This window comes from Malurus melanocephalus, unplaced genomic scaffold, assembly GCF_030028575.1.
Source record: "Malurus melanocephalus ecotype Western Australia unplaced genomic scaffold, MMel_1.1 scaffold_42, whole genome shotgun sequence".
Classification (NCBI taxonomy): domain Eukaryota; kingdom Metazoa; phylum Chordata; class Aves; order Passeriformes; family Maluridae; genus Malurus; species Malurus melanocephalus.
This window is the reverse complement of record NW_026623274.1, coordinates 2,402,686-2,415,054: the sequence shown is the minus strand read 5'-3', so window position 1 is coordinate 2,415,054 and position 12,369 is coordinate 2,402,686. Positions and strand designations below refer to the sequence as shown.

The 12,369-nt window shown below is 36.5% G+C and overlaps 1 protein-coding gene across 1 annotated transcript in view; it reads right to left on the bottom strand.

Annotated features, from left to right (window-relative positions):
- Positions 1 to 2,161: 2,161 nt before the first annotated feature.
- XRCC5 (X-ray repair cross complementing 5) overlaps positions 2,162 to 12,369 on the bottom strand; it is a 49,576-nt gene continuing 39,368 nt past the window's right edge. The window contains exons 17-21 of the mRNA XM_057364786.1: positions 11,982 to 12,091; positions 11,378 to 11,474; positions 9,292 to 9,359; positions 4,532 to 4,603; positions 2,162 to 3,752 (exon numbers count right to left, since the gene is read on the bottom strand). Coding sequence (XP_057220769.1) covers positions 3,738 to 3,752; positions 4,532 to 4,603; positions 9,292 to 9,359; positions 11,378 to 11,474; positions 11,982 to 12,091 — 362 coding nt within the window. The 3' untranslated portion in view covers positions 2,162 to 3,737. The remainder of the gene's footprint in view (positions 3,753 to 4,531; positions 4,604 to 9,291; positions 9,360 to 11,377; positions 11,475 to 11,981; positions 12,092 to 12,369) is intronic.

The window sequence follows — 12,369 nt, the reverse complement described above, 5'->3', positions numbered from 1 at the left end:
TCCAGAACATCCCCAACCCCACTGAGATCCCAAGGGAATTCCTCCCTTGCTTTTTATTTTGTGCAAATGCAGAATATAAAAATGGCTCCTGTCTGTAGAATTCACAACTGAGATAACTGGTTTTCTGTCCTCATTTTTGAATTCCAAAGACCCTGCTCCAACATCAAACAGACAATTCTGTCAAAACCCAAATGCCAGGAAAGTCAGCAAGACGAAAATCCATCCTGGCAACTAAGGCACCACAGTACAGCAGAACAGGTCTCTTCCCATTAGCGGTGTTTTGATGGTATGTGTAATACTTCTGTGCCACATTCTCAGGACACAGATGAAGCTTTGCTTTCAGAACTCTCCAAATATGTTGACACAATACTGTTGACCTGACATTTATTTCAACCCAATTAGCACCACACGAATCATGAGTCTTCAACTATGTACTGTGGCATATTTACAACTGTCCACGAGGACAAATTTGGTTTCTGAGTACGAAAAGGGATGAGACTAAACTTGAGAACTGCCTAAGAGTTAGCAGACCCCACTGCCCAGTGACAAAAGAACCAACTTTGTGTGCAGAGGAGATACAGCCTAGACACCTTCAGATTCACAGTCTATTGTCACCAGAAGAGTCCTGCTCTTCCTCTATGACTCCCAAACTCAGTATTTCGTCATTTTCTGTGGAGTACACACCGTTCCATGCTGTGACCCCAGCTCCCTCACGTATTACTTACACTTCTTGGTATAACACCTTTGGATGCTCTCCACCTCCCAAAGTAGACACTGCAAAAAAAAAATTTTTTTTTACTCCACTCCCCTCTTCTAATTAAGGAAGAGAAGAAAGAAGAGGACCTGCAGACTAGGCTGAAGTGACACAATAATTGAGCTGTTGGCTGGAACTCTCAGCTGCTGGGCCAGACCAAGAGRGGAGAAACTCTCCTGAGGCTGAACTCATCATTCCTTTTCCTTTCACATCCTCCCACATCAACTTTCACAAAAAAACTTTTAAAACATAACGCAGAAATCACTGCCCCTTCCATCAAAGCTGATTCTGCCCAAGGAGCAGCAGATTAACAAAAACACACAGACAGCAATCATAAGATTTGAYCTCTTGGCAAACAAAGCTAACTGAGGTTACTGCCCCATATCATTAGCATTTAAAGAGCTTCCCACAGAGGCATTATTTCCAGTGGAAAAGAGAAAAAAACCCAGTAATATAGAACAAAATCACAGTCTTTTTTTTTGGAAGACATTTTGATTATTTTTCTCTGGCTATAAAGTACATGACAAGGGATGTTCTGCTGCTTACAAGAAAACAAATGCACATGGTGACTCTTCTATAGTTGTTTTTGAAGGGGACAGCTAACTGCTCTAGAGCTTCTAAAGACTGGTCASTGTTGCAACTGAAATCGAGAATTCTCAAAGTAAACAGTGAGTCAGCCCTACTAAACAAACAATAGGTCAGACTTGTAACTGAAAACGAGAGCTTGAACTAAATGCAAGATCTCCCTCAGTCATTGAGTAAGAACATGAAATCTGGCTGTTTTCCAAGGAACAAATGCAAAATCAGGCTGCTGATGTGACAGACCCTCACTAAGACAGATCAGAAGCTTCTAAAGACTGATACTCAGAAGGCTGGACAGAATGATAGATGCTTTTCTTGCATTCTAAGAATTCACTTTTCTTTGTTTTGAGTCATAAATTTTTATTGCTCTTTTAAGTATTACAATTCAGTACTGCTGCTCTTTTCAACAATACAATTACTACACTGAGCCTACCTGTACATCCTGTGCTGTGCAGGTAGCAAAAAGATCTGTGTAAAAATTCTCCATGAACTAAACGTCTGTTCCTTGACAGAGCAATACACTCTAGAAATATGGTCAACTAAATCAAAAGAAACACAGTAATTCTATATTCTGGTCACCAGGTTCTATATTCTGTGTGGTCTTGACCCAGATTCCCTCCTCATCTCTGCAATATAGTAAAAGCTACTTTCCTAGGGCGTTGTGAAGTTTAGAGTTTGTAAAGAATAGAATAAGTAATTACACCCTGCAGATGTAGAGGGATTTTGATATTCAATGTTTGCACTGTAGGCCTAGAAAATAGGTTTTCCATAGGTACTGCATAGGTAGTCACCTCATTTTGGCAAACATAGCTCTGAAGACAACCCAACTGTTCAAATACTTTTATTAAACAAAAAAAACCCCAAAAAAGAAAACAAAGCAAGAAAGTGTTAAAAAACACCCCATCCAGTATACTCCATAAATTTGCCTTAAAAGACATTGAAAACACTTATCAAGTAATTCTTATTTACAGCTGAGAAAAATATCTTCTGGTAACACAAAACTATAAAGATCTTCAAAGATCACATGCTCCCTGCCATCTGCACTTGAGAAATGCTTTCAACTCAGTCAGGATAGGATGCAAGAGAGAAGAGATTAGGTTGCTGTTAGGGAAGTAGGGGCARAAAGCAATTGCTGTTTCCCACAGTGGAGCTGTTGGCCAGTATAAAGTGCAAATATTCCATAACATTTTGCAACTACAGGTGATTTTTTCTTTTTTTTTTTGTGATCTTAATACCATTTTGCACAGTATGTKTATACATTTATAATAACGAAAGAACAGCGTTTAAAGGAATTAATCTGGTTGTAACAGACAGGCATGTATGAAGGTGTCAGTACTGTCTCTCCAGCCCTGCAGTCAGATTTGAATGTCTTTTTCTAAGCAGTATTTCACTGCTCTGGATTGCTCTGTGTAGACATTACTCCATGCTGGTTACCAGTATTAACTATTATCACTTATCTATCACAGCTGTCAGTGTACAGCTTTCAGGGATTCCTCTGCTCTGGGTCAGCACCTCTCAGCAGTGTATGAAATGGAGATAGAAGTGATTCATTCTTCCTTTTAGCACTAGGAATGTCTAYGGTAACTGTACTAGTTAAAAGCCTAAAAAAAAAATCAAAAATCTCAGCACATGAAACAGGAAAATGTGTAACAGAAGGGTACAGAGACCCTGAGGTACTGCTGAGCTGACAGGATAGAGAACCTACAGCACAGAAATGACCATTATTACTGATCTGGGGACAGTGTGGCAAAATCAGCACACTTGGCTCTGCTGCATGCTTTAGATTCTGTTGAGTATTTCACACTATTAACTTGTGAGTCCCTGGCCTAGAATTTTTTCCCACAAGCCTCTGTGGCAATTTTTGTGGTGTGTTGTTGGGTTTGGAGTTTTTTGCTCTATTTTGTTTTTTATTTGAATTGGCTGGCTGTTTTTTTAAAAGCATGATAATAGAGACATTTTCCTTTCTGTAACAATAAAGCTACAGGGTTACCTCCTCTAAAGATTCAGTATTACCTGGTAACCGCACTGTGACATTTCTGTCTTTGTTCCCAGTCAATRTAACAAGAATTTCAGGCACCAGAGCAGATTCTCATTAAATTTACTAATGTTTAGCTGAAAGCAATACAAAGGACAAGCTAAATCCAGTGTTCTAAAGAAAAAAAAATGCCTTAAAGATACCGTTACTTCCCAAATATTTCAGACCATTTCAATCTTCTATTCTATTTTTGGAAAGTCAGATGACATCTATACCAGCTGAAAATGTTTCTGGGATTTCTGTTSTCACTTGAGAAAATAAAGATGGATGTACTGTCTTCTCATCAGCATCTTTTTGTGCCCCATGAAGATCTCCCATGAAGATCTCTTCCAAAACTTTGCTTGTATAGTCACCATATATCACCAGTCACATCATGTCCAGCTGCAAACAGAACAAATCCATTTCAAAAAAGGAGAATTAAAGTTATTACTTAAATGTGTTTAGTGCTGAAAAAAAAATTAATTTGGAAATCCTTATCGTGTAACATAAATGGATTGCACAGAATATATTACTAATCTGCTACAAAGTACAAAAACAAACGTAAAAATTTCATCTTCACATAATCATATGTCTAATTTATAGACTTTAAAAAGTACAGTCCAAAAGTAGAAATATGTTATGAARCTTCTTTAAACCATCTACACCATCACCTTAAGCCTTGGAGACATTTTTRTAATGAGTCAGCCTGTAAAAGATGGGTAAAATATTTATTAAAAACCCAATATCCTTGAATTTCAGCAAACCCATAGAGAAAAGTTTAATTCAAAATATTAAAAAACCTTTTTTTTTAATGTTTTTCAGTTTTCAACCCACATAACTAGCTGTTTAAGATCTACAAACTTTGTAATRTGCTATTATAGTAAATTATACCAATCCACTATAAATGAGTAGTCTCACTRGCTCTTTTGAAACACACTAGAGGACACATTTCACCTATATAAACACCTACATTACTACATAACATAGTATTTGCCATCATGAAATAACACACCTGGCTACATTTTACAATAGTAAGTGATTTCACATGGCTCTTTTGATTCAATTCCTTAGGTGCTTTCTAAGCAATGCACTCAACTGCTTTAAGAGTCACTTGGCTCTCTTACTGCACCTTTCACTTACAGCTTAATTGTAAAGCCACACCATATCTTTATGGTACTCACCAGATCATCAACATCACCACCTTCATCTGTAGGAGGCAGAGTTTCATTTTTCGGTTCTTTTGGAGCCAAGAACTAAAAAAAGAAATGTATTTATGTGATACTGACAAAACTGAGAGACTTTAATGTTAAATTAACAGAATGTCTCCTCCGTGTATCAAAACAAACCCATCCATAATTAAAAATCATGAAGAAAGTTTTTTTCTGGTTTCCACCCTCCAAAACCATTGTAAACTATAAAAATTTCATGAGACTTGCTTTTACAGGATTTTATGGTGAAGTGTGTCACAAACCAGACAAAAGGATATGGTTCTTCAGACAACACATGGTTAGGCCGTAGTATACCCTGTGATAAGGACCCTGCAAATATTATTCCCTAGTCTCAGGGGGAGATAAGGAAGGTGCATAGCAGAGAAATCATGTGAAGTCCACTAAGTCAACAGAAACAACCTCAAGCACAAAAGGTTTTTGATATATCAAYGGCTGAGCCTGAGACTGTACATTTTTCTCTACCCATCCCTTTCTGTCCACTGTCAGATAAAGGATTCTGGRTTAGATGGAAATTTTATCCATTACAGTTTGACCATGTTTATGTTCTTAAAAAATATTGTGTRTAGCTACAAAATGCTCAAGGATAACAAACTGCCCCCCACTGATATGAATACATACATRAACTGACCAATGGCTTCTTCAAGACATTTCCTACACACAACATTCTAGTTCTGTGTTGAGCTTATAAGCTTCCCCATTTAATTCAATTAACATTTACCAAATGAACAAAGACATGAATTTTCAAAAAAAAAACCAAACCTCTAACATGTAAGATGGTTAGAATGCCAGTCTTAATAATAGAAAATTCATTATGTAAAATTACATTGTTATGGCTGCTGATACAATTCACCATATGCCCTTCACTTAAAGCATGACATTCATAAACAGAAGAGAAAGGTAAGTTGCTCAGATAGGATAACAACTGAAATCAAACACACAGACAACATCCAGAGTACAACCTCCTTGAAATTATTTCACAGATTTTTCTCTTAGTCTAAAAAAATTAACTAGAATGGTAGGGAAAATAAGCAATACTTGACTCTTACTTTAAAAAGCATGCAGTTGCCTCAAACTCTTAGTTATTACCTTTTTACCAATATCCTTAACAGAGAATCATATTCTTCTTTCTTATTAAAATACACCAAAACAAGTACACAGAGCCAGAAACAACCCTGACCCCCCAAAAAACACAGATATGAAGCTAAGGAGGAAAAGACATATTCCAAGACTTTAAGTATTGTCATCCTTAAGTCAGAAACAACTTCACCATAACTCCAGATGATAAAAGAGAACAGCTAAGTAGAGAATAGCCACATTACACAGGCTGTAAATACCTGCTTAGACAACTTTTGTGCTCCTGAAAGGGAGCTGCTGCTCAGCTGGGGACTTCAASTGTGTCAGCCAGAGAGGTTGTATAAGAGGCCATGGGATCCCTATCAACACCAGCAATCTCTGAGACAATACACTTGTAGTGTGAAAAACTTAAACATTCTTTTAAATAATAAAACATTCTGATCTTTCTCTAGAACCCTAGTGACAGCTTTAGACATGGGATAAAACTCTGTGATGTTTTCCTGTTGTATCCTCAGGGATGAAAAGCAAACACATTGTGTTTAGGTAACACAGAAGATAGAGGATATAGACAACCTCTGCTCTGTTGTCTCAGCACCCCAAGGTCAAACCCTTCCTACATCCTAAACAGCAACATCCAAGAGGAATGCAGAAATCTCATTCCACAGACTACACTCATGTTTTAACATGCTGAGTTTAACTTATCATAGAGATTTTGTAGCTAGGGGAAAAAAAAAAGGCAGGAAATGTGACAGGGCCAGAAGRAATTAGAATTTCAAGATGCCGTATGTCTGCATATCTTTTTTGTTGGAAGAGTTCTTAATCTAGTAGTAACATAAAGCACATACTATGAAACTAAAAGCTAATGACATTTGTCAGCTCTGAACGACTTTCTGTGCCAGATCAAATTTCATTTTTTCACATTTAATTAAGAATCAAATGGTATTTCTGAAAGTAGCACTTGTTCAAAATTTTTACAATCAGCTTTCTCATGCTAAATTACGCAAAGGAAGCGAAAAGCTAGRGAAATGTACAATGAGGATGTGCAGTAAATTGAAATCTGAAGTTTCCATCAAATGCTGAACATTGAAAGTTTTTTTTTTTTCTGAAAACTTGTTTTACATTTATGCAAAAGCAAATTACATATAATAGCTGTGCTGAAATCCATTATCTTCCCCAAAGCAACCAGAAAAAGCACTTGACATTCCTGCTCTTTTAACCTACCATCCTCATGCTCTAAAAAAAGTATCTTTACTATTATGGGAAAAAACCCAAYATTTTTATCAGTGATAGGAAAATATACATGGACAACTTACCTCAAGCAAAAACAAAAAGGAAATTTTTACATGTTATCTGTCTAATAAGAAGCCTGGTAAGTCTTCCTTTCTCCTGCAGACATCAACCCTATAAAACCTGAAATCTAACAGACAAAACAGCTCCTGGAACTACTGTCAGCTAGCAAACAGCACATAAGAGGTTTTTGTGTCACATAGGACCACACTGATAGACAACCCTGTGACCTACAGGTTTGCACATAACCTATTACAGAGGTGAAGAAAACTTMCATCTTAGTCTGCTGGGGAATATTTGAAAAAATCCAATATAACCCCTTAGTGAAGAGTATTGACTTCAGTACAGAAAACAAATGAACCATTTCTGCAATACRCTGTAGACCTAGGGAAATACTGGCTTTGTATCACACAGGAAACCTTGGCAGGGTTTAATTGCACCAAAGAGGACTAGATTTTATACCAACCACACAACATCAAGACAAAATATTCTACCCCTGCAGATCTTATTCCAAGCATATACAGTTTCTTCCAGTTTCTTAATGAAAAGRTCATATGAGCCCTTAACAGACCATRGCAAATTAGGGTTCTGGGTTTGGATTTCGACAGTGGGTGGGGAGATGGTTATCTAGTGAATAAATGGAATTGCCAACTGTTTAGTTAGCAAAGAGATACAACCCAATTACTCGGGAAGTTAAGGTAACTGCCATGTTAGAGAACTCTGCTGCAGAACTGATTTCACACAATCTCTCTAATTCCCCCAATTTAATGGGAAGACGTAACTATTTGTATGACTTTCAATCAATCACAAAATAGTCTCCTGTGTTGCAATATGTGGCTGATTGTAGGATGATGGTAAACAGAAATGTAAATTTGCAGTCAGTCTACAAATGCTTTGCTCCAGCTTCTCCTGGCAGCTGTGAATCCAGTCCTTGGTACTCTATAATTTCTGCTGCATTCCTATGCAGGCACAGTGGATTTTAGCCTCCAGAAGCTTACAGTGAAGACAACAGAATGCTCAAAAGTCTTTGTGGTTAGTAGAGATTTCCTCAAGGAACAGTGGCTATTTCAATTTTTTTGGGTATCGTGATAGTTTCAGACTAGAAAGTAAAATTCTCAAGAACAATATTGTGTTAGGAAGTTTCCAAGTAAATTCAAAGTGCTTGAAGTAGATAAAGACTGATACTCTTTAAAACCAYCACTGGGGGAAAAGTTGCCCTACATATATATGTGTAATGAGAAAYAGCCAGAAGGTTCATCATGTCTGGAAAAATCACCATACTCTTGTCAGTTATATCCTGCACATGTGCTCAGCTTTCTGGACTCCTAGCTTGTTAGCTTTTCATTTTCAGGACATTTCTGTGCCTTCTTCACCTTGAGGTAAATTGTTACAGATGAAAAATGCAGTTTCTAAAATACAACATTTTTCTGCTCATTAACTAACTCACAGAGAGCCTACTTCTACCCACTTCTGCCTATTGCTAATGGAAGGCCTGGAAGTTGCAAAAATCAATGTGGCATCTTTTATAAAAGCTATTTCTCTGCAAAATAGTGATTTCAGTCATGGGTTTATCTTCAGAGGTCTGTGACACAAGGACCTTTCTCTCAACTAGCAGCCTGATACAAAAACACCCATCTTACCCTCTCCACACAAACAATTTTTGAGAGCAGCTCTGGATCCTCAGAGAAGAACTCTGCTTCTCACAGAAGGCACCATTCTGCCAGTTAGAATTCAGTCCTTTTTAACTGRGACRTGCTTCATTCATCATTGTAGTTACYGAAGTGCTACATATCTKTAGAAATTATATCTGAAAACASTCCAAAACTTCTATTTCCAAAAGAATCTGCGATGGTTACCAATAATACCACCAGCACCACATATGATGTCCACCATCCCACAAGAGCTACATAAAGTGGAAAATATTGGTATCAGTGCATGTAATGTGAAAACTAGCCAGAACAACTTGAATTGCTAGAGTTCACAAAACCTTTTAAAAAAACTATCAGATTTTTGAATTCATTTCTTTGTATGAAGTTAAAATAGTGATCTTACATACGTAAATAGTATTCTGCTGTTCCACTACACTGAGTTGCTGAAGTTCCTATTCTTCGTAGAGGATATTTTCAGATAATTTCAATACATGCTACTTATTAAAGTAAAACATTGTAGTACATGCATGTGGTATTATCTTTGCTCTGACATGCAGAYACTTCAATCATGTGGCAAAAGAACATTCTTATTCCTTCATATGGATCTTATTTCATTCAGCTGAAGATTTATCCATGTAAGAAAGTCTTTTTGCTCCACAGCAAGGGCGCTATACAAAGAGATGCTCATTAAAAAAACGATACCTTTTCAGCCTCTTCACCAGTCACTGAACTTTCCTCTGMTTCATCTTTAGTGATCAAAGAAATTCTGTCTGAAAAAAAAGATATAAAAATATCATTAGAAGGTTTCCCAAAAACTCACCTCATGTTAGAAATGAAAAAAGTGTTGCACATTCCAACTTCTGGATGTGTCATCATCATCAGCAAAAAAAAAAGTATCGCTCAAGGGAAAATGTGACTTGCATAAATGAGTCAACTATGATATAAAATATGATRTAAAAATAAATTAATGAGCATATTCATAAGCTTGTGGAAGTATCCATTTAGGAAACTGCTAATATTATGACAATCAAACTAATGAGACACTGAAATCATAGCTCACAGATGAAACACTGAAAATCTACTAGAAATTACACTTTTAGTCATTCAYATCATGCTCTTAGGTCCTCAGAAAAAATTAACTCCAAGCATTCAGACAKTTGTGCTGTGATTACCAAGTCTGACTACCAAAGTGCTGGTCCTGTCCCACTTTGCTCCTTGGTTGTGCCAACAGCACCAATCCCTTCCCCACCCCCCAAATATTTTTTAAAATCTCCATTTCTTTTGACCCAAACAGTTTTTCCATCTAGCTCATCACTTGGCCACACAAATGCTTGTGCCTGAATAAGCAGCTGTGGGGTAAGAGCAAAGAAGAAATATCAATATTTTTATATAAATATTTATAAAAATTTCAGCAGCAGCATATCACCTTCACAGGCCCATAGAACTACATGGCATGATTTCATGAAACAAAGGAACAAAGATCTGCCTTTCTTCTGAGCCACTAACTCATTAGCTTACATCCACCTTCTTTTGGTGACTGCAGTCACTCATGACAAGGCCCAGTGCACACCACATTTGGTAGCAAAGAAGGGATGGGTCATGTGGCAAGGAGAGAAAACAGGACTTCTGCTCTTGGTAGCAGCAAGCAAAAAGCAATTTCAACTGCCTACTGAGAACAKCCAGATTATGCATAAAGCATCACGATTTCATTTCACCATGTTCTCAAAGGAAGATAATCTATGTTGTATGAAAATATCATCTTTCTTTGTATTTGTTTGGTTGGTTGATTTTTTCCTCAAAAATGTACTCTAGTTTGTCAAAAACTCTGATTTATACTAACTAAAAATTATTCATGGCTTYGAAAGGTCCAAGTTTGCTACTTTCAAAGTTTATTGTTTTCTTTTTCCAAATTTATACARAGAAGGTCCCCTACAGCACAATTGAATATAATAATCTTATCAGTGTTGCTCTGTGCTGTTTTTTTTTGGGTTGCTAAACTAATGCTAAATTCCCATCCTTTATTTCAAAGAAGTTGRACAAAGGATTCATTACAGCATGTCTGGAGTTCATCACTTTGAATGCTACACAAAAGCACATAATTGCATTTTATAGCATGCATCTTTAAAAGATACAGCTGAGAATTTAACAGATTTTCTTAGCATTGGTTCCAATTAAAAAACGAGAGTATGATATAAAAGGTTTTTTTTTTTTAGTCCACTACATTTTGTATTTGTGAAAATGTTCCTTTATTTATCACTTGCGTAGTCTCTGAATGTCTTTCAGAATGGCACTGCCTTGTATCTCCCAGTTTAATCATAGGTAGATGTCATATTAACACACATTCTGTCCTTCAGGTTACTTAAATACAAAATGATCAGTGACACATTTCAATGCTATCTATGACTTTTTGGAAGCTTAAACTGGAAGAATCTTTTTATAGCTTTACTGCATGAGTTTTTTCCATTTATTCTGAAATTCAGCTGAAATTGTGTCTTCTCCTTACCCCGTAACATTTAATTTGTCTCTTCTTCCACAACTAATTTACCATTTCGACGAGACTTGGCAAGGCATTATGAATAATGCTGATATGAAATTACTAGTGCAGAAAAGGAAGCTGCAACGTGAAAGTTGTTGGTTTTTTTTTTCCAGTAGGCTGCAGGAATGAAGCATATCAAAATGCTGCAGTGGTGTTAGCTTAAGTGCCCCATTGCTAATAGAGTTCTCTTACTTAATGGATAAATGCATAATACAACTAGAAATTGTCAATTTTCTTTAAATGGCATCCTACCTTGTATCATGATCTCCCAGAAATCAGCTAAGGCTTTATCTTCCAACTTTGATTTCAGGGCCTGCAGAAAGTCATTAAAGCACTGCACCTTGGACATCTGAAAAAGAAATAACTGTAAGCAAGAAATACTAAAACTACTAAAGAGCATTGCAAACTTAATTCTTCATGAAGTCACTTAACATGGTGAACACGAAGAGAATTTGGGTTTTTATTTCCATTAAAAACATGAGTTCTAAGGAAAGGTGAGCAACAAAAAGTGCCTTTCAGAAAGGCAGAAAGACTTTCYTGTAATTAGCTTTGTCGAAGAAAATTGCAGGATTGCATTTTTTACTTATACAAGCATCAGGTCACAATGCCTCCTGTTTTATGTTTAAAAGAAAAMAAAMCCAGTAAATAATATCAGAGGGGCTAGTCCCCATTCCAGCARGAATAAAAACCCTCATAAAATAAAACTCTATTTCTAAAATTTGAAACATTCTTAAATTTAAAATTAAATTCTTCTTGCTGCAGCAATAAATTTCCAAGTTTCCAATACAGCAAATAGGCCCATCATGCCTTTAATTTGAAAGAGATAAGAGTAATAATAGTCACACAATAACATTACCTTCATGGCTTCCTCTCTAAAAGCTCTGATACAATCGATCCCTTTCATGTAGTACTGTGAACCTTTATTTTCCAGGAACTGATCAATGCGGTTTATCAACTGCTGACTCACTGGAAGACAAGGAGAAACAAATAAATAAATCAGTTAAAGAATGCACACTTTCAAGGAAAAAAAAAAAACAAACCTTTTTCTTTTACATCTCTCTTTTTCTACTCCACAGACATCTAAACAGTTAATCATACCCACATTGCCTCAAGCTACACAAGTTGATAATTGTTAYCTAAGCTAAGTGACAATTATTTCAGCCTCTCTGGAAAAGCCAGATATACTARGAAGAACCTCAAGCATGTCCAAGGCATGCTTTTCCCTGAAAACCAAGGAAACAAGC